Below are 27,547 nucleotides of genomic sequence, written 5' to 3' on the forward strand. Positions count from 1 at the left end.
AATCTCTTGAACTTGCTCCACAATTTGATAAGATCATATCTGATCTCATTGTGGCCTCAATTTCACTTTTCCTGCCTAGCCTGTATTTTGATTCCCTTTGTTAGTCAGGAGTTTATCTACCTTCTGTCTTAAAAATATTCGATGACCTGCCTCCACCACTCTGTAAAGAAGTGAATTCCACAGACTCGCAACCTTCTAACAGAAAATACTTCTATGTAACCTGAGATAAGTGGGACAGCCAAATATTTAAATTCTGTCCCCCACTTCTAGTCTCTCCCACAAGGAGAGCATCCACCCTGTCAAGTCCTCACAGGATTTTACATGTCACAAAAAGATCAACTGTCATTTTCCTAAATTCCAAAAGATACACGTCCTATCTGTCCAGCCTCTCGTTAGGATAATCTGTTCAGCCCCGGAATCAATCAGTTTGCAAAAGTATTTTTTGCACAGGTCAATGATGGATGCACTGGGGAGAATCATGACTTAAATGTTGTTGATTACAGACAACGGTGATAAATTATTGCAGGCAGGTAAATTTGAGGGCACTGCATGATCCCTCCAATTGAGAGTGGAAGGCCTTTTAGAGGTCAAAGAAGACCATGTATAGAGGTTGCTACTGTTCTCTGCATTTATCTTGGACTTGGCTTGCTATGAAGATCATTTTCACCATGCCACTTGATGGACAAAATCTGCATTGTGATTCCAGAAGGTCAGCCACTGGAAGGAGGTGACTGAGGACGATTCTTACGATGACCTTCCCTGTGGTGGGCAGCATGGAAACTCTTCTCTTTTCTTATGGCATCTCAGAGATCCCTTGGCATGTTCCCCTCCTTCCAAATGAGTGAGATGAGATCATGTATTCGTGCCAAGAGTCATTCTCAACTTTATTTTTGGTATTTCACCAGGGATTCCATCTGCTGGTTCTTTCTTGTTGGATGGCATTTCAATGTCATGGTGACAGTAGCATGCTGTGGATGAGGTCAACGGCAATTTTGTTGAGGACTAAGTCTCAGTTGAGATTTTTAAAGTGCTTATCCCAACTGCACTGACTGCTTCTCTGACCTTGATGAATACATTTCATTCCTATCCCTCAGTGGTCTTTAAGTGCTTGGACCATAGATAGTCCTGACTGCACTAAAGAATTCATGCACACATGGTTGTCACTGAGTTGCTGGATTTCTTTCAAAAAGCCATTTCTAGGTCAAAGGTTTTTTGTTGGACCATAGCCTTTAGCTGTCTATGGACCTGCTTTCCTTCACTCGTCATTTAGCTTTCAGTTCAGCAACGCCATATGTTTGCAGTTTAGTAGCTTGTGGATCACCTGGTCCTTCTTGTCAAATCCATCTGTATTTTTCCTGGTAAAGAAACCAAGAGTCTCCTTGCAAGTGCTGTTTACAATGGATTTAAGGGCAGGAACTCTGTGGTTCTTGTTCATTCAACGCGTCAGGTTCACTGTAAGGTACTGACTTCAGAGAGTCACTGGAATAAATTGACATTGAATTTCCTGTAGCAGCTTCCGTTTTGGGCCAGGCTAATGGAGATAGTCAACTAGATGGAGACAGTCAATCCAGCAGTATTCAGCTCCTGTTGAGGCGTGGGTAATGCAGACATCCTTGCAGTCCATTGCTTGCATGATGACGTAGTCAATCTGATATCAATATCTGGTCCGAGGGTATTGTCATGAGGTCTTGTATTTTTCTTTCTGACAAAATAAATTCATTTGGAACCCATTCAGTGACTGATCAAGGCTGCAGTAGAATTCATCTTTGGCCTCATACTTTGCAGCAAGGATTGGGGTTATTGCACTGATAATTGTGGTGTATTGCTTCTGGGTAGGATGAGCCAAAGAGTCATGAAGCATTCATTTATCTCACTAGGGTACTTGCTGAGACTGGAAAGTGTTTTCCTTATGGCCAAACCAACTGGACTTCTAGCTTACCTTCCCAAAAGAAGGTGTATCTGCCTGTTCTTTGAGCCTTCTCCTGCCTGTCATGTCTTGATCAGGACAGCAATGTCAGTGCCATAGTGCCTATGATAGCTGTGCGACATCCCGGTCTGTCATTGCTGGAGTTATCTGCATGGATCCTGATCTTCCAGATCCAGAACTTTATTTTAAGAGGGTGGAAGATGCCCATCTATGGGTTCTTTTAATGTCAGATGGCTAATGCACACTGACTACCACACAGTCCTGATGGAAGAAGGTCTTTGTCCAGTGGCAAGGTGATTGAAGACCAGACTCCACTGCATGGACTGGGATTAATGCACCACCTGTCAGAACACACAATAAACCTATGACAGCTGAGGAGAATGTTGAATACTACTGGTCTTAGTTACATGAAAATTTCAACAAGTCTGTCATACTACAACAGAGAAAAACCTTCTAGCCACTCTGCAAGAAGATGCTTCTACAAAAGGATTGGAAGTAGCCCTGTTACAAGAAGGAAGATAATAGATTTGACATTCATAAACTGAGACCAGATATGACCATAGAGAATGAGAGCTTTTGGAAGTGAAAAGTTCCAAACATTTCTCCTTGGGGGAAATGTTCATAGTGGAGAGTGATCAGCATCCGCTCAAAATTTACAAGAAAAGTCTGTGTAAAGCACTAGCACTAGTGAAAGTTTCCCTTATGGCTTCAAAGTTACGATTTCACTCTGAAATATGAGCCGGAAGAGTAATGGTGCTAACAGATACCTCACTTCAGTTATCAGCACAGGAAAAATATGAGATAAAAGATTTGTGTATAAGGATCCATTATCTAGTGAATGTAACAGTACCAAAACTGATTTCTGACTATAGATGAGACCAGCCAAGGGTTGCATACATCCTCTGGGGAATCCAGGGATGGCTTGAGAAGATACTGCAAACACAGCCAAAATATGGCAGCATTGGTCTATCAGAGTTAATGGTGGAGATTGTGTTAGGTCAATTGGAGTCTTGCTATCCAATCAGAATCAATTGGCAGTTTCCTTCAGTTCTGTAGGATCGTTCTGACAAAGTCAAGTACCATTTAGGCACTTCCTTCTTCCCATCGTTGGAGGTTCTTGGCAGCAGGAGTTAGTGCTAAGCAATGATCTGTCAGTCCACCAGTCATGGAAAGTTGCAAGAAGTTTATTAGGTGGGGTTATTTCTAACATTTGGAAACAAAAAAAACATAATTATATTCTGAGACTAGGATGTCATCAGAATCATGTCATAAGAGCTGTCATATGAAGATGAATCGAAGATGATTTTCTCAAGTTTAAAATTTGTGGCACTTGCATTTCAGATTTTGGGCAATTATTATAATTATTTGAGTGTGATTAAATTGCTCAGAAATTTTGTAGAATATTGTAAAGTGGCATTTAAAAAGTATAATGGAGATGTTGGTCAGTTCTTTGCCAAAATACAAAAAAAAGTCACAAATTCTGTGGTCTCTAGGATGTCTTGATATAAAACAAATAGCCTTCTCTCATTCAAATAAATAATTTAAAAAAAGAAAAAAATTGCAAAATTTGATTTTTGGTGATGAAGCTAAAGGATAAATTCTCCAATTCTATCCTTGAAGGGAACAGCATTTAAAGCCCCAAAGTGCAGCTTTCTTGTGATTGAGGAATGTATCCTAAAGCGAATTGATGACCCTGTGAGGATATTTATAAAGGCATGGTATACTGTTGGATAATTTCACAGTTTGTGGATTTGCATTGTTTTTCTTCATTTAATTTTTCCTAAATTATAACGAAATATTTTATCTTGTGCATGAATCAACAGGAAGTGAAATTAAAGTAAGGGAACTGGATTGGTTGAGAGATGAATTATGTACAGGTAAGAGATCAATACTATCGGACTATTATCTATCTTATTACACATTGCTCAAAATACATTCTAAGGAGTTAAAAAGAAGTACAAGTTGGAGTGCCTTTGACTCATGACTTATTTATCCTTTTTTTGCCACAGTGAGGTGTGATTAAGTTTCACCAGCACACTATCCCACTAACCACACCAACACCCCCCCCACCAAAACTATAGCATAAATGCTGTCCCCTCCACACTTCACTTCAGCTTTGATGAAGAGTCATCTAGACTGGAAACGGTAGTGTGCCGTCTCTCCATGGATGCTGTCTAACCCGCTGTGATCTCCAGCATTGGTTGTTTTCAGTGTGATTACGGTTTAGTTGGGTTGGTCCCAAATTCAAGCAATGTTGCTTTACAGAGAAACAAATATCAAAGATTTGGAAGAATTTACATTGGTCATTGCTCTCAGTTGAGCCCAGTACTAGAATACTGGTTGTTTACACGTGGTAATGTGAATAGATTTGTTATTTTAAGTCATTCTTGTAATTAAGAACATAAAATATAAGAAACACAAGCAGGGAAGGCCATTCAGCCACTCAAGCTAGCCATGCCATTCTATAAGGTCATGTCTGATCTGCCCCAGGCCTCAACTCCTCTTTTGTGTCAGCTTGATGTTGCCTTCAAAACTCAGATATTTTAAAAATTTATCTACCTCCGAATCAGGTTCTATGTAATAATGATATCTTAACAATGCAGCTTTTGGGCTCAGGAGCCCAGTGCTCATCTGCTCTTCAATTTGATTTATTGTTGTCACGTATGGAGATACAGTGAAAAGTGTTGTTTTGCATGCTGTACAGGTGGATTGTACCATACAAAAGTGCAAATGGGTAGCAGAGTACAGAATACAGTGTAGTAGCCACAGAGAATGTGCAGAGGGAAAGATCAACATTAACATTTGAGAGGTCTGTTCAAAAGTCTGATAACAGTGGTCGAGACATGTATTCAAACTTAACCGGTGAGTGGGATCTTTGATTATGTTGGTTGCTTTCCCGAGGCAGCGGGAAGTATAGATGGCATCAATGGATGGAAGGCTGGTTTGTGTGACAGTTTGGGCTGTGTTCACGACTCTGTAGTTTCTTGCAGTCTAGGGAAGAGCAGTTGCCATACCATGCTGTGATGCATCTAGAGAGCATGCTTCCTATAGTGCATCTGTAAAAATTGCTAAGACTCTGTGGAAATGCTGAATTTCTTTAGTCCCCTGAGGATGTAGAGGCGTTGTTGTGCTTTCTTGATTATAGCATTGATGTGGGTGGACCAGAACAGATTGTTGGTGATCATCACTCTCAGGAACTTGAGGGTCTCAGCCATCTCCACCTCAGCATCATTAATGCAGACAAGGGTGTGCCCTCCACTCCGCTTCCTGAAGTCATTGACCAGCTCCTATGTTGTGTTGACTTTGATGGAGAGATTGTTGTCTTGACATCATGATGCTAAGCACTGAATCTCTTTTCTGTATTCTGTATCGTGATTGTTTGCAATCCAAGCTACAATGATGGTGTCATCAGCAAACTTGTAAATAGAGTTGGGGTGGAATTTGGCCACACGGTCAAGTGTGTTTAAGGGTTACAGTAAGGATCTGAGTATGCAGCCTTGCAGGAAACCGGTGTTGAGGATTATGGTGGAGGATGAGTTGTCTATTCCTATTGATTGCGGTTCTTATTGATTGCGGTCTATGGATCAGGAAGGCAAGGTTCCAGTTACAGAGGGAGAGCTGAGACCTAGGCCTGGGGGTTTGGAGATGAGTTTGTTTGGAATTATGGTGTTGAAGGTAGAGCTGTAATCAATAATTTGGAGCCTGACGTAGGTATTCTTGTTATCCAAATGTTCCAGGGATGATTGTGGGGCAAGGGAGATGGTTTCTGCTGTTGACCTGTTGCAGCAGTAGGCGAATTACAAAGTATCAAGTAGGCTCGAGTTGATGTGAGTCATGAATAACCTCGGGGCACTTCATAGTTATGGAGGGCAGAGCCACCAGGCAATAGTCATTGAGGCATGCGGCATGATTTTTCTTTGCCAACGGGATGATGGTGGTCTTCTTCAATTCGGTGGGTTAGTTAGGAGAGGTTAAAGATGTCAGCGAATACTCCTGCCAGCTGGTCCACATAGGATCTGAGTGCACAGCTGGTAACTCCATCCGGGCCAGTCGCTTTCCATGGTTTCACCCTTAAGAAGGGTCAATCTAACATCTGCAGTGATGACCATGGATACAGGTGCATCTGAGGCTGTTGGAACAGGTGATGTTGTTTCACTGACCTTCTGTTGAAAGCAAGCACAGAATGCATTAAGCTTATTGGGTAGGAATGTCTTGTTGCCCATTATTCTGCTCAACTTCGCTTTGTAGCCCATTATGTTGTGTAAGTCTTGCCACAAACAAACCGGGGCCTGTGTGGTTAGACTGGGTCTCGAGATAAGTTTGGTATTGCCTCTTGGCATCTCTGATGGCCTTACAAAGGTCATACCTGGATTTCCTGTATAGGTCAGGAGTCGCCCAAATTGAATGCCTCAGCCCTGGACTTCAGTAGGGAGTGCATCTGCCATTTCCATCCTTGGGTTTCTGGTTGGGGAACATTTGTATTAACTTCTGGTTGAGTGTGGAGCAGTCCACCGATTCTAAGCAGTACATCTCTCTATACTGGGTCCTCATGCTTCAATTTCAGCTCATTAGCTGGGAAGAGGAGCACAGCGTTGTGATCTTATTTTCCAAAATGCGGACAAGGGATGGAATGGTAGGCATTTTTGGCCTGTAGCATTGGTCAAAGATGTTTGGACCTCTGGTGGGACAGGTTATTTTGGGTGTGTCTGATGGGGTCCTGGTCACTAGTCACCTTCATGAGCGCACTGGAGGGGTGATCATGCAGTCCTTTTGTTTTCCTTCTTTCTCTGCTTTTTTTTAAAAACTTTATCCTTACCTTCTTGAGGAGAGCTCAGACAGCATCAAGGTGTTCAGCGCATTGAAGGCAAGATTTATTCCTGAAGGCAGTGGAGGGAGTCAAGTTTTTCTCCCAGCGGCTGCGAAAGGAGGTGAATTTGGGCCCAGGGCCCAGTGCCCAGTGCAGGACCCAGCAGCTTCAGCAACAGCTGCATTGCTGAGATTGGCCCAGCACGGTCTCATGGCAGCAGCAGCGTTGGTAGAGACAAGATGGTGATGAAGAATGGCGACACAGTTCTGAGACGGTGGTGCGGCGAAGCAGCTCGAGGCTGGCTGACTGCTTCGTGCTGATGTTGGTCTCAGCATCAGGGTGGAAAAGCCTAGATCCAGGTTCTTGGCTAAGCACTTAAGAAGGACTGTAATGTTGAACTTTTAACTTTATTTCTTTATTCTTCTACCTTTATACTCTTTGTCTAGTTTATTTCTGTGTTTTAAAATGGCATCGGAGAGTGGCGACACTTTTGACTATCTGTAACAAATACATGTGACAATAAATCAATCAAATAAATCAAATCAAATTACAGAAAAGGATGTGCTAGAGGTCTTAAAATGCATGAAGGCAGCTGAATCCCTGGGATCCAATCACATATATCCCAGGACATTGTGGGAAGCTAAGGAAGAAACTGTGGGGCTCCTAACGAAAATATTGGTATCTTCAACAGCCGCAGGTGAGGTGCCAGAATAGTGGAAGATATTATCATTTAAGAAAGGCTGCAAGAAAAAGCCAGGGAAGTACAGATCAGTGAGTGTAATGTAATGGTGGGTAGGTTGTTGGACAGGATTCTGAAAGACAGGATTTACGTGCATTTGGAAAGGCAAGGACTGATTAGGGACAGTCAGTATGGCTTTGTGTGTGGGAAATTGTGTATTTGATTGAGTTTTTTTGAAGAGGTGATGAAGAAGATAGATGAGGACAGTATGGTAGACATTGTCTACATGGACTTTAGCAAGGCCTTTGACAAGGTAAAGCATGGTAGACTGGTTAGTGGGATTAGATCACATTAGATTCAGGGAGAGCTAGTTATAAGGAGAGGCTGGATAGACTGGGGACTTTCTTTCCCTGGAGCATCAGAGGATGAGGGGTGACCTAACAAAGGTTTATAAAATCACAAGGGGCACAGATAAGGTGAACAGCCAAGGTCTTTTCCCCAGGGTAGGGGAGTCCAAAACTAGAGGGCATTGGTTTAAGATGAGAGGGAAAAGATTTAAAAGGGACCTAAGGGGCAACTTGTTCACACAGAGAGTGTTGTGTATGTGGAATAAGCTGCCAGAGAAAGTGGTAGGGATGGGTACAATTACAACATTTAAAAAGCATTTGGACAGGTATATGGATAGGAAGGGTTTGGAGGGAGCCATTTGCAGGCAGATGGGACTAGTTCAGTTTAGGAAAGTTGGTTGGCATGGATGAGTTGGCCCAAATAGTCTGTTTCCATGCTGTATATCTCTGAGTCTGCTTCATGCAACATTACTGTATATTTTTTATCTTGTGAGGGAAGAACAATAGAAAGTTTGTGTTTGATTCCTGCTCTGTGCTGAATCAACTTATCTCAGCCTCAGCAATAGTTTTAGTAGCATACGGTTGACTCCAGAATCCAAATAAGGGTAAAATAGGTTAAAAAAATGAAGATGTGTTAAGTTAAAATAGAATAGACTAAAGTTCTGGTTGTGTCGAAGTTGTCAGCCATTCCCACTAATAGAGTAGGAAACCCAACAGAAAGATACCCATGATAAGTCAAATTTCTGGATTAGCCAAATTTATGCAAGCTTTTCATATGGCTAGTATCATAACTCACTGGGGTGGTGCACTAGAAATCAATCTCCACTGTTCCCAGTTCATCACAAATGTGAAAAGATTTAGTCAAATTATACAAGATCCCTAATATCTGACTGATGAACTTGGGTTAAAAGAAAACATTCACCAAGCTTCTGTACTTAGGAAGAAAACAGCTGCTTATCACAAACAAGTTGTCTTTAACCATTGATAGTTAGGAAATATAAATTATTAACATATAACCTCTACCCTTTTTTAAATTCTCCCCTTCACAAACAAATGACCCACATTGATAGACAAGACATGGATATTATTCACTCACTGAGAATTCATCTTTCATTGTCTCTGAATACATTATATTCCTTCAATAGGAGATTTACAGAGAAAAGTGAGTGGAAGATAGCTATTACTAGAGACTTTCTAGTCCCTTCACGAGAGAGAGAGATACACAAGCACAAGAGGTTTTTTTTGAAGCTTTCTCTTTGCAGGTTATTTGATTCTCTGCACCCGACCCATGCATGCCATGGTCATTTAGTCAGGAGCCAGTCAAAACTTATTGTCAGGCAGTCTTCTTTTAGTTCAAAGCCCATCACTTCTGTGATGTTCACTTCTCCTGTTCCATGAAAATGCAACATTGTGTACAACTCACAACATGCTCCAGTAAATATGATTTTGAAAACTGCATCTATCTGTTTACACTGTCTCCTAGGTTTAAAGCAGTATCTTCCTTACAATTAGTCCAGAGTCCAAAACTGAAGAAAATAAAGCTGTGTGGTCTTTGCACCATGCCAATCAATTAGGGCAGAGTTTGGACTTGTCACAGTATGAATTCACAGGCGAGCCATTATTTGTCATCAAGATTGGCAGTGCAGTGGACAATGAAGATGATTACCTCAGAGTTCAACGGGATCTTTATAAGACAGGCCAATGGGCCGGAGTGGCAGATGGAGTTTAATCTAGATAATTGTGAGGTGCTGCATTTTGGAAAGGATTTATACATGTAATGGTAAGGTCCTGGGGAGTGTTGCTGAATAAAGAGACGTTGGAGTGCAGGTTCATTGTTCCTTGAAAGTGGAGTCATCGGTGGACAGGATAGTGAAGAAGGTGTTTGGTCTGCTTACCTTTACTGGTCAGTGTATTGAGTGTAGGAGTTGGGAGGACATGTTGTGCCTGTACAGGACATTGGTTAGGCCAGTTTTAGAATACTGTGTGCAAGTCTGGTCTCCCTGCTGTAGGAAGGCTGTTGTGAAACTTGAAAAGATTCAGAAAAGATTTACAAGAATGTTGCAAGGGTTGGAGGGTTTGAACTATAGGGAGAGGCTGAATAGGCGGGGGCTATTTTCCCTGGAGTGTTGGAGGCTGAGGGATGACTTAGAGGTTTGTAAAATCATGAATATGGTGAATAGCCAAAGTCTTTTCCCTAGGGTGACGGAATCCAGAACCAGAGGGCATAGGTTTAAGGTGAGAGGGGAAAGATTTAAAAGGGACCTAAGGGGCAACTTTTACACGCAGAGGGTGGTGCGTGTATGGAATGAGCTGCCAGAGGAAGTGGCGAAGGCTGGTACAATTACAGCATTTAAAAGGCATTTGGACGGGCATATGAATGGGAAGGGTTTAGACGGATATGGGCCAAATGGGACTAGATTTATTTTAGCATATCTGGTTGGCATGGATGAGTTGGACCAACGGGTCTGTTTCCATGCCGTACAGCTCTATGACACTGTGACTCTAAGATCTCTCTCTGTCACCCATGTATATGGATAGATCAATTCGTCTTACTTTCAGAGCCTGTAATTCAAGATAAAATTATTCACTGCTTCAAAGTTTATGGGCCAATCAAGGACAGCCAACATATATTTGTTAACAATAAATGATGTTTTTAAGAGACTGGTTGGACAGGTGAATAAACCTGTGAGCAAGTTAAAATTGTTACTGATTATGGATGAAGTGAAGTTGATACAGGAAATGAAAAACTGGTGTAATATTGCAAAGGAATGGGTGATTGCACCATCAAGTTTCTTAACCATTCTAAAGCACAGGATAAAAATGTTGAAACAGTTTGATAAATTGGTATTCTCTCCAGCAAGATGAAGACCAAAGATAAGAACAATTGCCACTTCTGATGACTAAGATATTTGCTAGCATTTTCAAGGCAGCTTGAGCAGAGAATGTGCCTGTCTTTGGTCCAATTTGCAAGAATTGGGAGTCGCCCTGGCAAAGATTCTGCACTTCAAAGAGTTGCCTGCAGAGATAGATGACTAAGTCTTGTTCAAGACAAGGCACACCATCATCTCCTTTATGGTACACAATGAGCATGTGGCAATTGTGACAGCAATTACAGATGATTGACTGTAAAATGGTCTTGTGAAGTCCAAAAAGACTATGTACCAAGGGACATTTTTAATGTGGATGAAATGTGAGTGCTTTATTGTCTTTTACCAGATTGCTTTTTAATGTTTATGGATGAAATATGGAATGTGTCACTGTTGTGGTCTGTGCCAACATGGATGGGATTGAAAAGCTGCTGCTTTTTGTAATAGGAAAATCTAAAAAGCTACTTTGTTTTAAGAATGTCAAGATGCTGCCACACAGTATGAGACTAACAAAAGCACTTGGATAATCTCCAGCATTTTTCGAGGCTTGGTCAGAAAAGTAAACAAAATCCATCAATGAAACGGAGGAAGCTTATGTCATTGGAGATGACTGTCACACAGACCCTGACATTGTTGGCTTCTAAAGCATCAAGCAGATTTCTTTGCTTCTCAACATCATGTATATGGATAGATCAATTTGTCTTACTTTCAGAGCCTGTAATTCGAGATAAAATTATTCACTGCTTCGAAGTTTGTGGGCCAATCAAGGACAGCCAACATATATTTGTTAACAATAAATGATGTGTTTAAGAGACTGGTTGAACAGATAAAGTAAATGCAGTCATTATAGTTTACTTGCGTTTTGAAAAAGTTTTCAGTAATGTATCTAATGTTTTTTTGTGAAACAATTTTACTTAAGTGGTGTAAGAAGATTGTAGCATTAGTGACAGGAAATTGATTGACAGATAGGAAACAAGGAGTTATGGTAAATGGTTTTGTCACAAATGAAGTGTTCAAAGTGATGTGTTCCTTTTATTATTTTCTACATTAATACCACTACATGAAGGCAAGTTGTTGTTACTATGATTATTTCTTCACTTCTTGTAAGATGCCATTGGAGGCCATTCTTTCAACTTGCCATCTCACTAAACTTACCATCTCTTTGACTGTGTCTTTAGTTTCTTTTCCCTACTCGTTAATTAAATTAATAACATAATTTAAAGTAAACTGCATGCAACATGCAGTTGTAACTATTGGCCCATTAATGTTGCCAAAAGTAATTGCTAGATTCCTATACGATATTCTGTTTTTCTTAAAATATGTCTTTGGGTAGGAAATGCAAATATTTCATGTATATTTCAAATCTGTATACATTATTTTACCTTTTTTTGTTCCAGACACTAAGAACCCATATTGTTGGTCAGAAGAAGAAATAGCTCATTTGTACGATCATACTGATGTGCTGCTTGCTGCTGATGGTACAAGAACTTTTTAGTCTATTTATTTTTGTGTGTGTGTGTGTGTGTGTGTGTGTGTTTTACTAACTTCAATCTGTCTAGATGCTATATTTTGTTATTTCCTCCCTAAATCTATCCACTCCTTTTTAGACTTTCTTAAAGCATTTTGCTTTGCCCAGTCTTTTCATCAACTTTCCCAATTGGCTGGATATTGTTGGAATAATAGTGGCTTGTAAATATCAGCCTACTGCTTGATTTATCCCATTCTCTGTTTGCTTTGCACAAATGGTGCCTCCCAATTCATTTTTTTAAGAATTTACTGGAATAAAACATTAATTGCCCATTGAACCTACCACATAAAGTAAGTGGTTGAATTTAACAACCTAAGCGGTATTTAACTAGGTGATAATTGTTAAAGCAATGCCAGTCGACTTCTGTTACCCTCATTGGATCTATACTTCCTTGACATCATCTTTGTTGTAAAAAAGTGATGCTTAGTCCCGACATTCAAAGCCAGGGTGTTCATATTTATACCAACACACAAAAACACAGCACTATCGATTGTTACCTGAGGACAGTCTCTGGTGCTGAACAATTTTTAAAATGTTAAATCTTATTTCTTCATGTAGTATATTGTTGTTAGAGAAGTAAAAATGTCATTGTTTTACTACTTTGTGTCTCCTTTTTCCCTCTCTTGGTTAATTTCACCTTTTTCCCTATATTTTCCCTATTTTGTTCCTCTGTATCATTTTACATTCTTAAATCTCAAGGAAATGCACTGCTGCCCCTCCATTTACTAAGGTTCCCAATGTCCTATTGTTTTCACCACAACCTTATTAACTTCACATTTGCAGAAAGTTATGGTGCAAAGTACTTTTAAACTGAATTATGTAGGAAAATGTCTAACCAAAAATTTTACAAAATTCAAATTGCCTTTGTCTAAGCGGCATCCATTTTTTTCTGATTTATACTTCTTAGAAATGCCTTTGATAATTTTCTGTTTTGAATTTATTGCATAGATGAGGCATTAACTGGTATCTAAAAAAATGCATACTTCTATATTATTTTTCAGACATATCTTAGAGCTAGTATAATTAGATGTTTACCTTCCATTTAGAATCTAGTAATAAAAGAACAAATAGGTGGCATGATCCTACTGAACCTGCTTGTCCCTGAGTCTCTGCTTCTTTTTATTGGGACTGCCTGTAGTCCCAGCCATGGCCTCCACTCCTGTATGGTGAACGACATAGCCAGCTGGCCATTCAATTGGCCAGCAGCTCTCTAAGGTGGGATTTCCTCCTGAGACAGGAGCAAATGTCTTGCCTTAAGACAGTTAGCACCTCTTCTGGCACCCATCATTGTGGTGGCTGGGCATGCCCCTAATATTTTAGCTGCACATGAATAGAGGGGGCAATGGTGCCCTGTGAAATCTAGCCCTGAGTCAGAGGATTAGTTCTGGATTGTTAACTGAGATCTATCTCAAGAAAACAGTCAACTGTGATGATTATACTGACAAATTGACATCTGAGAAGATACAAATAGAAATTCTTCAGCGAATAGAATGGGCCTGATTTTGCAGTCAATGGGAATGAACAACACTAGCTATTTGTCACATTTATACTTGACCACAGGTTTTCTATAGCTGTAGCTTTGGGACTTCTTGGGATTAAAATGTCACAACTCCCCTACAGGGGTTCTGAGACTTCTGCAACTGTGTGGATCCTTAACCAGTCAGATTGAACCATTAATGAGCAGTGTAGAATATGAAGCAGGAAGTTTCAAACTTGTTATGTACACAAACCAATATAAAGGGAGAGAAAGAAATCCCTAGTTCTTCCTGTAGTGGGTATGCATCACATAAGGATAACTACATCATGCCATTCCATATGTTTCAATGCCAAACGTCTTAGTGAAATACTGTTATAGCAAGATTTCTGGAGGAGCAATTTAGATTGCAACTTTCTGATTTCCACATTTACCTGCTCATTTGTAGTCAGAAGGAGTTGCTGTTCAATTTATTGTCTCATAATAATGATAACTGGAATAAACGCACTAATATTTTATTATTTGAATATAACAAACAGTGTTTACTTTGTCAAGGAAGGAAGAGCAATTACTCTCTGTTAGATACTACTGAGCTTTAGCACCAAATGATACATTATAGATTAGATAGTGGAATGCTCCTGTTCTAAACAGCATGCCCACTGATTTAATTTAGAACATTGCCACTGGAGATCTATTAGCACTTTATAAATGGAAAAACAGAAACATGCCTTGCTACGCTGACCTGGCTTATTTGACCAAGGTTGGCTAAGCAAGTTACACAATGCAAGCTGACCTCAGGAGCCACGAAGTTAGTCATCATGCTGTCAGCTTTATCATTCAGATCTTCCATTCACTTAATTTTCTTTGTTTCCAATGTTGTCTGTTTATTTTCACTTTATTATGTATATCTTCTATTCAGCTGTGCCATCTAAGATGTGCTCACCAAACTGTGATCCTCACACTTTCTGGGAGTACCCATTATAATCCATACTGCACACGTAATCTACCTAGTGTAATTTTATACTATAAACTGAAATATCTTGTATTGTTGCCCTTCGATATTAACTGTCATGCCTTCATTTCACCAGTCTTTGTCCTCCTGAAATCACATACTATCCTCTTCACTGTTCACTATATTGCTAATGTGTTTGTTATAAAATTTGAAAATATGCTCTGCCAGAATTTAGGTCAGTCGCATATATGAAAAAGAGCAGTGTTCTATGACTGATCTCTCGGAGATCCCGTCATATATTTCCATCCTTTCTGGTGATCAACCATTTGTCACTAATCCCTACTTTTGGTCTCTTTGCTAATTTTGTATCCATGCTGCAACTTAATGCCACTACAGAAAATATGTTCTGGGCCAATTTTGGCTTGGTTCAAAAAAACATAATCCTTGTCCCATTACTAAAACCACAATTTCAGACCTGCCTTTAGCGTTTCTTCTCCTGTCACTTGTGTCTTATTGTTGCTCTGGATCAGTTCCTTTCACTTTGTCAGAGGTGTTTAATAACATCTCTCAACAGGTTGATTAGAAAATAAGTTTTTATCTGTCAGTTGTTTATTTTTACCCATTGTTTTTGTCTCAGCATTATTTTAAAAAGGCAGTTGTAGACGTTTGATTAAATTTTTCTCTAGTTTTCTTTCTAAGGACCTTTGATCACATGGGAGTTTGGACTGTGCTGTAATGGGTTTCCATTTTTGTCCATTCCATTGTGAGCATTTTTCAGCAAGTAACAGTCATTAACATTGGATTTGTTACTTTCCTTTGAGAGACAGCTTTCCCTCTTTAAAAAAAGTAGAACATTTAAATCAATCTCCAAAAGGATATGCTAAAGAATAACTTAAACTGGGAAGGGCTATACCATTTTACATATTAGGTGTACAAATTTGGTTTACATATTAGACTGTATCATTTTACGTAAATATTTACATATTTCACACGTTTACATCTTAGGGCAGCACAGTGGCTCAGTTTGCACTGCTGCCTCACAGCACCAGGGACCTGGGTTCAATTCCACCCTTGGGAAACTGTGTGGAGTTTGTATATTCTCCGAGTGCTCCAGTTTCCTCCCACAGTCTAAAAGATGTGCAGATTAGATGGATTAGCCATGGTAAATTGCCTGTAGTGTCCAAGGATGTGCAGGCTAGGTGGATTAGTCATGGGTGGTGCAAGGTTACAGGGATAGGGTAGGGGGATGGACCTGGGTAGGATGCTGTTTGGAGGCTTGTAGTGGACTCGATGGGCCAAATGGCCTGCCTCCACACTGTAGGGATTCTATGATATTATGATTGAGCCTCCAGAATAGGGCTGATGGATGTCTGTGCATTTTAGAATCTACTCAAAAAGAAATTAATCGTCAAAAGCAAGATTGTAGGACCAATCAAAACTCTGTTATATTTCTAACGCTGATAAAACCCTGACAGTCAGTCTGCATAGTCATGCATGAGTTATGCATTCGAAACAGACATACAATTAACCTTCCTTTGGCTATTGGCTTTGTCAGAAGAGTGCTGAACAAACGAAATGCGTTCATTGCATAGGGACTTTAGTTGTTCTTAAATATGTGATTCTGGATTGGTTCGTTAGTTGTATATCATAATCTCATCTGGTCAGCATATTCAGTTGATGCATCTGTAGTGCTTTGTCAAGTGAACTTAAATACCTGAAGTGAACTCATCTTAGAATCCCCACAGTGTGGAAGCAAACCATTCGGTTCATCTTGTCCATACCAACCCTCCGAACAGCATCCTGTCCAGACCCACCCTCCCACCTTACCCTATCCCTATAACCCTGAATTTTCCATGGCTAAACTACCTAGCCCTGGATACTATGGGCAGTTTAGCATTGCCAATCCACCTATCCTGCACATCTTTGGACTGTGGGAGGAAACCGGAGCACCCGGAGGAAACCCACGTAGGCATGGGAAAAATGTGCAAACCCCACAAGGACAGTCAACCAAGGGTGGAATTGAACCTACGTCTCTGGCACTGTGAGGCAGCAGTGTTAACCAATGAGCCACCTTTCCACCCATTTGGCCAGTGATCGTTTCAGTTTGAGTATCAAATATGTTGGTGAGGCATTTTACAGAAATGTCCTTTTCTACTTTTTATTGCAGTATTCTATGATGATGATTTGACAGATGCATTTTTTCAGACCATCTACAGAATTTTGAGCAATTTGAAAAATCCAAGCACCGTATATCTCTCTGTAGAGAAACGGTAAGTCCAAAAAGAAAATTACCTAAAAGCAACTAGTTTGTAAACACGGCGTTTTGAGTGTTCTGTTGAAAATGCTACTTATGTGATAAAAGTTACTGTTAATTGACATTTTTACTTCTTGCTGAAATTAATAAATGCAATCTGTTCCCTGCAGAGGGAAAAGTTGCTTTGTAGACTATTTCACCAATGCTACTGTTCAAATCACTTAAGGCACAGATGTCTTGACTAATTGAAAAATTACTACAATTGCACTGTTACATTGCAGCCAGTGAGTAGGCTCCATCTGATAAAGAATGCATCTAGATTGCAGTTATTCAAGAGAAGCATAAGCTGTTTTACCCCATTGCTAGAGTTATATCATGACTTGAACCTTCAATTACTGTCATCTTCCTCCCTTCATAATCTGTGCCCATCTTCTTTTGCGTCGTTGTTCAGCTTTCTTCCTTCACTCTTATGCCAGCTCCTTGCTCTGCTTTCACTAATGTCTCTAATCTTGTTCACTCTTTTACTTTTCATTTTTCCCCCTTTCTAACATTTTTCTTTTTTCTCTTTATCTCTCAAACAATGTTGTGTGTAACTGTGCCAGAGCTACTGGGAACATGATGAAAAGAGATGTCCATAATTTTGCTGGCGTTAGGGTTGAACTGTCTTGTTGTTTAGAAGGTAACTGTAGGCAGGACAGAATTACCGGCAGTTTCATTCAACCTTTGAGTTTGATTGGTCAATTACCCCAAAGTAGGCTTTTCTTTTGTTTCTGTTCCGAAACAGAGTGAGGACACATCTGAGAGGTGAGCTGTAGTATTAAAAATTTAGACTCCTATAGAATCTCTGCCAGTGAAATTATGGATGTTGAATAGAATTCTCATGTACAGGTACAGGTACAGCCACAGCTTTGTCACTAGGAGCACACAGTATTATTAGTCAGCTTTGCACTTTAAGTCTAGATTTTCAGTATTATCCATTCTAAGGCAGATTCAACTGAAGGATGAATGCAGCACTGTTGGGATCAGGAATTGCATGACAGTAAATCCCTGCTGAGAATCTCCATAGTTCTATTGGAACCTTTCTTTAGAAATCCAGTGAACCCACACTAAGATTAACTTGTCTTTTACAAAGGAAAAGAAACTAAGATCACGTTGCAAGTCAGATTTGGCTTGTAAGCCATGATTTGGACATTATTGAACTGAGGTCCTCTTTTCTGGAGTTATACAATTAGTCAGTTGGTGATTAGGAAAGGAACTTCTCATTTATGACATTGGATTTTAGTGTCAAGAATTTCCAAATCAGGTATGGTACAGTCCAAATCCAAACAGATTTTTTTGGAACTATTTTCCAGATATTTACTAACAAAAGGAAACCTGATTCATTGCCAGCATATATTGGGAGAACATTTTCCCAAAATTCACTATGCCAGCATTACGCCCAAATCTTTTCTTTTCTCTCCCAAAGGTGATATCATGGAAAGACATCTCAGTGGATACATATATCCTTACATGGACATTTGTGCATTTTGTTAGGAAGGAATGAAACTAGCCAAGCATTCAGAACATAAATCCAATGGATGTTTGATCTGTGTTAATCATAACGAATCAGTAACTTTATAGCAAGATAATTTGTTAAAGCTTAACTGTAATTTTTTTTCAGACTTAACTTTACCTTAAGAAAAATGGATGTCACATGTGATGCATATGATCATTTTCGATTGTGTTTGGCTGACTTGGAAAACATCTGTGATGGGAAAACTAAATTTGTTGTGGAACCCATCAAACGTTCTTTTCCACAGTTCCTTCTTTATGAACGAGTGGAACAGTTGGTAAGTACTATTAAACTTTGAGGAAAGGTGGAATAATTCAGTTCTGTGGAATTTGAAATTTTGATGTCCTGATCATTGACATCCTATCAACCTGTGGCAACCTTCTTCAGACTTTTTCAACTTCAGGTTTGGTCAGCAACAGGACATTACACAAAAGTGACATTATGTTCTCAACAGCAACTCTTATGATTTATCAATTTTCCAGGCTATCAGTTTAGGTTAGCAAATTTAATAAAGTGTTAAGCAGGAAAAACAAAATATTGAGAGGCAGAAGAAACCTTCCCCCGATATTAATGGAACAAACGATGACAAATAGTGATTGAGTGACAATGGGAAATAATTAACTTGAGCTGCAAAGGGAAGATATCAGGTATATTTAATAAGATAAAGAGAAGATTTGTACTTAAGACTGATGACCTACAGAGGGACAAAACAAACCAGAAACATTTAGCATTTCTAGGACAGATGAAAATGGGAGATGACAATATTATTGTAAATTAGGAAAGCAAGGAGGAAATACAAGAGAACACAGCAGAAGTAAATATACAGCAATTTTAAAAAAGCTTTTTGTAAGCACACAATTAATCACTGTGTGACATGATTACTAATGATCAAGAAGGTGAACAATTATTCGAGAAGCAGGGATAGTAGAATAATTCAACATAGTTTCGATCAAAGTGACAGTGAGGCTAATGATATTTGTTGTCGTTTATGTGCCAAAGGTACAGCAACCTTACAAGAGGCTCTGATTTGGGTTTATACCTGGTCTGCAGTGGGCCACTTTGCTATCCATTGGGATCATTGCAAATCAGTGGCTTAACTCCATCTTTGCCCTCTTGATAACTTTTGGTTTTCAAAACTTTTATAATCTCAGATTTAAACTTAACAACTGACATAGCATCAAATGATTTGTGGAAGAGAGTTCCAAATTTCTACCATTCTTTGTGTAGAAGTATTTTCTCTCACTTCTCTGAAAAGCTTGACTTTAATTTTTCAGTAATACCTTCTCAGCCTAAACACCCATTCCAGCACAAATGGCTTTTTTTGTGGAACACTATGAATTACCCTTAATTTCTTAAGTTGAACCACTCTGTAACTTCCCAAATTTCAGGGAATACAAATGTAGCTTATGCAATCTCTCATCATAATTTATTTCTTGAAATCCAGGTATTATTTTAGTACATATACTGTACGCACTCACTATGACAACTAAACATGTTCCAAAGTGTGGTGCCCAGAACTTCTGTCAGTATCCAGGTGTGATCTAACCACGGCCTTGTATTTCTGTAGCATGATGTCTATCCACTTACATTCTAATCCTTTGGATATAAAGATTAACATTGTATTATCCTGCATGATTATTTTCTCCACCTGTTCACGACACTTTAGCAATCTAAATACCAGAGCTCCCAAGTCTCTTTAGGCATCATTGTTACTAACCTTTCACCATTTACAAAGTATTCTGAACTAACCTGTTTAGGTCCAAAATGCATGAACTGTCATGCCATGTATTAAATCTATTTGCTGCATTTTTTCGATTAATTCATTAATATCTTTTTAATTTTATGCTTATAACCACACTGATGCTAATACTACTTTGTGTTATCGGCAAAGTACGATATGCGCCTCTCTATTCCATCATATATTAAATAATTAAGGTCCCAACACAAATTGCTTTTGCACATTATTATTCGTATCCTGACAATTAGAGTACATATCCATTATTTTTACCCTGCCTCCTGCCATGCAGTCAGTTTCTTAATCACATTAATAATGTGCCTTCAATTCCTTGAGCTAACAGTTTTTTGTGAGTGGCATTGTGTAAGCTCATGTGAGTAATATACTCAGAAATTTCCCTGTTCAATGTTTTAACTACTTTTACAAAAAACTCAATAAAATTCAAAAGACTATTTATACAATATTATCACTCTGAATTAATTTTAATTCCACTTTTATTTCATTTTCTATACCTGATTGGGTAATGAATGTACACTCCTTCAAGCAATTTCTTCAACCATTAAACACCTGGCCTTTCCCAAAAGGAACAGCTGAAGACTACACATCGTCTTGTTGCTTAAATCTCTACATTTTACATCTCCATTCTTGCTGCTGACAGGATGCAGTGCTCCGTTAATACCTCTGAGCCTACTGCAGCAGAATTGACAGGGTTTTTCAGTATTGTGAGAGGGTTTCACAGTCCAAAAGCATTTTGAGGAAGGGGTTTTAAATTCTGGAGAAGTGGAGAGACATCCCGAATGGGCCGGGATCTGAAATCATTTGAATAAAGTATTGGTATTTTGGTGCAAGAGGCAAGGAGATCTCGCAGATATGAAAAAATGATTCGAGCTAGCATTGCAATAGTGATCCACATTTATGTGCACTGAAAAGGAGCGTATTTTTAAAAAAGTGGAGGCAGTTTGTCACTTTGCAGATTTCTCTGCCCTTGGAAGGGAAATAGAGTTTTAAAACTCCATCTGCAAATCTGTAGAGACAAATGCCTCGATTTCATCTCCGAAGTTTTCTAATTGTAGCAATCAATCAGTCTTATGGCCTCAGCACAACAGTGATATCAGTAGAATATGCCATATTATATACTCATGGTTTGATACTCTTGACCACGTAATCATCATGGCACAAAAATAGCTGGAGAAATAATGAGGCTAATAGTAGCAGCTATCATTTAGGAGGGAGTAACATCACAGCATCAGGCAGTGGCAGATTTGCTATTTCACCTGGAAACCATCTCACATTCACTTCTCTACCACTAGCATTGGAAAAGATGTATTTCAATATCCAACTTTTAATGCACTGGTGATGTGAAATTCCAGTAGTTGTATAGGATACACGTATTAAATTCCCCACAGAAAGTTGTCATTTCACATTTGAGTACCCCTTTAACTATAGATGATTTGGAGTTGGGGACCACGTGTAGGGTGTCAAAGTTTGCAGATGACACTAAGATGAGTGGCAGAGCAAAGTGTGCAGAGGACTGTGAAACTTTGCAGAGGAACATAGATACATTGAGTGAGTGGGCAAAGGTCTGGCAGATGAAACACAATGTAAATAAATGTGAAGTCATACATTTTGGTAGGAGTAATAGTAAAAAAAGGGTTATTACTTGAATGGTAAAAAGTTGCAGCATGCTGCTATGCAGAGGGGCCTGGGTGTCCTTGTGCATGAATCACAGAAGGTAGGTCTGCAGGTACAACAAGTAATTAGGAAGGCAAATGGAATTTTGTCCTTCATTGCTAAAGGGATTGAAATTAAAAACAGAGAGGTTATGTTGCAGCTGTGCAAGGTGCTGGTGAGGCCACACCTGGAGTACTGTATGCAGTTTTGGTCTCCTTACTTGAGAAAGGATGTATTGGCACTGGAGGGGGTGCAAAGGAGGTTCACAAGGTTGATTCCGGAGTTGAGGGGGTTGTCTTATGAGGAGAGACTGAGTAGATTGGGATTATATTCATTGGAATTCAGAAGATTGAGGGGGGATCTTATAGAAACATATAAAATTATGAAGGGAATAGATAAGATAGAAGTAGAGAGGATGTTTCCACTGGCAGGTGAAGCTAGGACAAGAGGGCATAGCGTCAAGATTAGAGGGAGCAGATTTAGGACTGAAGTGAGAAGGAATTTCTTCACCCAGAGGGTTGTTAATCTATGGAATTCCTTGCCCAGTGAAGTAGTTGACGCTACTTCAGTAAACGTTTTTAAAGAAAAGGTAGATTTTTTTTGAACAAGAAAGGAATTAAGGGTTACAGTGAGAACGCGGGTAAGTGGATCTGAGTCCACGAAAAGATCAGCCATGATCTTATTGAATGGCGGAGCAGGCTCGAAGGGCCAGACGGCCTACTTCTGCTCCTAGTTCTTATGTTCTAACTGCTGCCAATCAATCTCGCTAGCACTGAAAATAAGCCCATGAATGTATCATTTTTAATTTTCACTTCTCGGTTCAGAAATATTATTGCCCATGTCTTCTGGGCTCTTGATCATCACAGTCCATACATATGACCGTAGATATGCATTTGGAACGTTCCGAAGTCCTAATGGACTGGCTTCCATGGGAATTGCTCAGGAAAGCTTAAACTTCCAACAAATAATTTCCCTGTTTCCTAGTATCCCCCACAAAAATTTCCTAATCTGAACTAAAGTTGGAGACTTCAGACACTTGCAGTGTTCTTTCCTAAATCATTATGCAGGAAATATTTGACCAAACAGTTCTAATCTAACAATAAAAGTAAAATACTGAGAATGCTGAAAATGTGAAACGAACACAGAAAATTCTGCAGGATCTCAGTAGGTCTGGAAGCATCTGTGGAGAGAGAAACAGCATTAACAATGAGTCTGGTGTGACTCCTCTTCAAGAACATTAACTCTGTTTCTCTCCACAGCTGCTGCCAATCCTAATCCAACTCCAGGGTAATTAGATTCCCTCCTGCCCTCCCCACAAATCACTGCAGTATATTGAGAGTACACTTAAATGCATTTTATATAGCCAAACGGGTTATAGTAGTTGTCCTGCTTAAAGAAGTCACTAAACCCCCAACATTACACTTGAATTCTTGATTTCCCCTCTGACCCTTGAAGCACCCCCCAGTCCAATCTGACCACCACTCTTGCACCCAACAATCCTCTGAACCCCAACGTCTCTGCCCTGTCTATCCTAACTATCTGTCCCAACCATTTAACCACCCTGAATGCTCTCCTAATCCCGACCCATCTACACCTCCTGACCTCAAAATGCCCCGCCAATCACCTACCTTTCCTAAAATAGACATGACTATTCCACACCACCTGTCTACCCTCCCCTACCCAAGCTGATGACCTGTCCCAACCTGACTACTCCTGACCTGTCACCTCATACCTGTACTTAACTAGTACCCACTCACTTACCTTCCATCTCAAACAGCTACTAGCTTAACCACCTAACCCCTCACCCCAAACTCAACTACCATCCATCCATCTGCCACCTCACTCATATGCCTCCCTATCTACCTAACATCTAACATTATCTACCACTGATCCCACCAACCACTCTACCCACCTATCACCTCATTCATTTGCCACTTTACCCACTTAGCTTACTCACTTACACTCATCTATCTACCCACCATCCTACTCTTTCATTTATTCACCCATTCACTAACATTTGTCCTTTCACCTATTTACAGACATTTACACTAGTCTGTTAAGATTACTGTTGCTTCACCTTAAACTTCATACTTTTGAAGTTAAAATAAGCAAGTGCTTTACAAGAGAAAGTGATTAATTCTCCCCTCAACTCTTCTCCACTCCAAACTCCCCACCGGAAACACACACCAGCATCAAGACAGGCAAACATTTCAGCAAAGCAGCAATCTGTGATAATTGCCGGTCCTCAGAAGATCCAAGCCAGGATATTTGAAAACACTATATGAGAGATCAAAAGACATGTATTGAATTTTCTTATTAGATTAATACAATTGCAGATGGGCATCTTGAAATGACAGCTCGTATAGGTAAAACAGACCCTACCATGAAAGCTGCCTTTGTTTGAATTTGGATTGTCATCTTGTGCTAGTGTATTTTCTGAATGCTCCAATACAATTTTTGTGACTAAAAGGGTTTTGGTGTTTATACCTGCTTGCATCTGATGTGATGTAATTTATACAGTACTACTGTCTCTTGCTGAAAAGCCTTCATGTATTTTTGTTCTCAATAGTGTATTGATTTTTTTGTGGTTTTCCTTCTAGGAACTGTGGAAAATTATTGCTGAGCCACTTAAAAGCTACACACAATAGATTGGTTATTGTAATTGAAAATGCATCCAGAGGAATGTTGCTTGTTTCTTCGGTTTGTTGAAGATTTTAGCTGAAAACCTTGCAAACTGTTTAAGTGGTAAGGTATAGTAACTACCTTACATCGTTCAATGCTACATCAATAACTGCAGCAAGAAATTACTTCACAAATGTTCATGGATGAAATCTTAATGTGTTTGAATCACTTTTCTCTACTATTTAAACAGTACTGACTTTTACAATGAATCTGTCAAGGCTTACAACAAAATAGAGACAAAAAAGACTTTTATACAGTTAAAGTACTTAGCAGATTATAACAATTACTTCCCATCAACTTAATTGTCATTATCCTGATATCATAAGCGGTCTATTGTCTTAAAATAAGAGGAATTTGAAATGAGCACATATTTATGAAAATATTTATTGTGATAATTTGTGTTTATACCTTTACTAATAACATGTATTTTCTTTTCTTCCACTCTTTCAAATCCCACCTTAAAAAACACAATTAACCTGGAGTGAAATACATTCTCTAAAGAGAAAGGAAGAAATTCTTTTTATCAAAGTGGATTTCAATTGTTCGTAAACGTTTACCATTACTGAGGTAGAACACGAGCACTGAATCAGACAACACAGATGAAAGCCATTTGGCCATTTATGCCTATGCCAGCTCTTTGAAAGTTATCCAATTAATCCCACTGCATACAGCTGTAACTTTGCCTTTTCAATATATATACAATTCCCTTTTGAATGTTACTATTGAATCTGCTTCTACCACCTTTCAAGCAGTGTATTCCAAATAGCATAACTCACTGCATAAAATAAACTCACCCCTCCAATCTGCCCCCCAGATTTGTTTGCTAATTATCTCAAATCTATGCACTTTAGTTATTGAGCTTACTGTAAGTGGAAACTGTTTCTGCTCCTCTTTCTAAACCCTTTGTAGTTTTTGATAAACCTCTATTAAATGTACTGTTTGCATCCGTTAACGTAAAGAATGCTATCCCAGTTTAGTCTAATGTCTCCACACATCTGAAATCCCTCATCTTCTATAATTCAGTTCAATTTTATCTCAAAGATCCTTGACATTCTAATACAGCTGTAGCCAAACATTTAACTTAATATACTTTGTCGTGATTGAGTTTATTTTAAACTGAGATGTACTCTGCACTAATATATTTTATAAATGCAGTGTGGTTCTATTTTGGTAATAAAGTTTTTTTGAGAAAAAACAGTAACTAAGGTATTCCTCTTGCATCTATTCTTACTGCTAGTATGTTTGATAGCCTGTTCAGCTTGTGGGGATCATTTATTTCAGTGAAGTGCCATCTTTTTGGATTATATCATTTTAACTATACTGATAATTTAGCAGTAAAATATTATCAGTTTTATTTGCCATTTTAATGTAAATTTTTAACACCTTGACTGAGGCAACTTTCTCCACTTTTCTCAAATCTTGCATTTGTTTGACAATAGCTGTGTGCTTAAAAGTCGGTTACCACAATTTAGAACTATACAGTTATTATTAAGGGATAAATATAGACTATTGTTATTTTACTTCAAGTTCTTAGAACATATTTGTGCTACCACATTAATCTGTTCAGTACATTTTAATGATTGGAAATTTATTAATGCATGTTATAGGAAATTGATACAAAATGATTTCATTCTTTAACTTGGGAAAAATATTATTCCTACATCCTTGGTAATTAATGGGCAATTTATCCTAATTAACCACAGGCACAAAGTGTGGCTTTGTAAAAGAAACACACATTTATTCAATGCTAGAAAAAAAAATTAGACTTGAAACAAGTGCAATATAGAATTGCTCTAACATTAATAACATAAAATCCCATCTGATTCCTAACATGTGTATGCTTGATGACAAAAAAAATTATCTTAGAAACATTAATCTGGAGCCAAAATTAACAGTCACTTTGGCAAATGTGGATTAATTAAGGAACCACCTATATGGATTTTATAAAGACAAATTTGTTTAACTAATTTTGAGTCTTTTTTATAAGGTTATGGTGAGGGTTTATGTGGTATATATGGATTTTCCCAAAGCATTAAGTGAGACATAACAGAACTGCCAACAAAATTGAGTCCATAAAACCAAAGATACAGAGGCAGCAAGGATATAAAGTTGGCTGTGTGGCAGGAAACAGAATAGTGATGAATGCTTGTTTGCAGACTAGAGGAAGGTATACATTGGGGTTTCCCATCAGTTGATACTAGGATCACTGATTTTCTCGATATACATTATTCACTAATATTTTGTACAAAAGGCTATTTTCAAAACTTGCAGGTTACACAAGACTTGAAATTTTTTTTTTTCTTTATTCATTCACGGGATGAGGGCGTCACTGGCCAGGCAGCATTTATTGCCCATCCCTAATTGCCCAGAGGGCAGTTGAGAGTCAACCACATTGCTGTGGGTCTGGAGTCACCTGTAGGCCAGACCAGGTAAGGATGGCAGTTTCCTTCCCTAAAGGACATTAGTGAACCAGATGGGTTTTTCCAACAATCAACAATGGATTCATGGTCATCATTAGGTTCTTAATTCCAGATATTTTCTTGAATTCAAATTCTATCATCTGCCATGGCGGGATTCGAACCCGGGTCCCCAGAACACTATCTGGGTCTCTGGATTAATAGTCCAGTGATAATACCACTAGGCCATTCTCTCCCCATTACCTTCCTCACCTCTCACAAAACCTGGACGTTTTGCAAACAGTGCGGAGGACAATGATGACTTCAAGTGGGAAAAGGCAGTGGAATGGACAGACAAATGACAAGTGAAATTTCAGCAGAAATGAATTGGGGAAACAGTGCAGAGATGTGTTGACCAAGGGACATATACTACTTCAAGGAAGTCAAAATCCTTTTCAGTAGATCCCACAATCATGAAACTTTTCTGTAGTTGAATGCTGTCCTTTGGATGTCTTTCTTAGTACTGTCTTAGGAAAACATACTCTTTAAAGTTACAGAGATTGTTGAACCAGGCAGGATGATTATCTGACTGAAATCTGTTCTCGAGAAATCTTAACAAAAGTAGAGTTTTACGTACTGTGAGAATCATTCCTTGTCTCAGTATTAAAGTTGGATG

At 39.0% G+C, this 27,547-nt stretch overlaps 1 protein-coding gene across 5 annotated transcripts in view; it reads left to right on the forward strand.

The window, feature by feature from the left end:
• The window catches only part of mettl22 (methyltransferase 22, Kin17 lysine), a 44,961-nt gene extending 19,285 nt beyond the window's left edge, over positions 1-25,676 (forward strand). For all 5 annotated transcript variants that reach the window (XM_020530088.2, XM_048609861.1, XM_048609858.1 and 2 more), the window contains 5 exons: positions 3,751-3,804; positions 12,025-12,105; positions 16,749-16,851; positions 18,496-18,664; positions 24,394-25,676. In XM_020530088.2, coding sequence (XP_020385677.1) covers positions 3,751-3,804; positions 12,025-12,105; positions 16,749-16,851; positions 18,496-18,664; positions 24,394-24,441 — 455 coding nt within the window. In that variant the 3' untranslated portion in view covers positions 24,442-25,676. The remainder of the gene's footprint in view (positions 1-3,750; positions 3,805-12,024; positions 12,106-16,748; positions 16,852-18,495; positions 18,665-24,393) is intronic.
• Positions 25,677-27,547: the final 1,871 nt, after the last annotated feature.

Source organism: Rhincodon typus, chromosome 21 (genome assembly GCF_021869965.1).
Source record: "Rhincodon typus isolate 14 chromosome 21, sRhiTyp1.1, whole genome shotgun sequence".
Taxonomy (NCBI): domain Eukaryota; kingdom Metazoa; phylum Chordata; class Chondrichthyes; order Orectolobiformes; family Rhincodontidae; genus Rhincodon; species Rhincodon typus.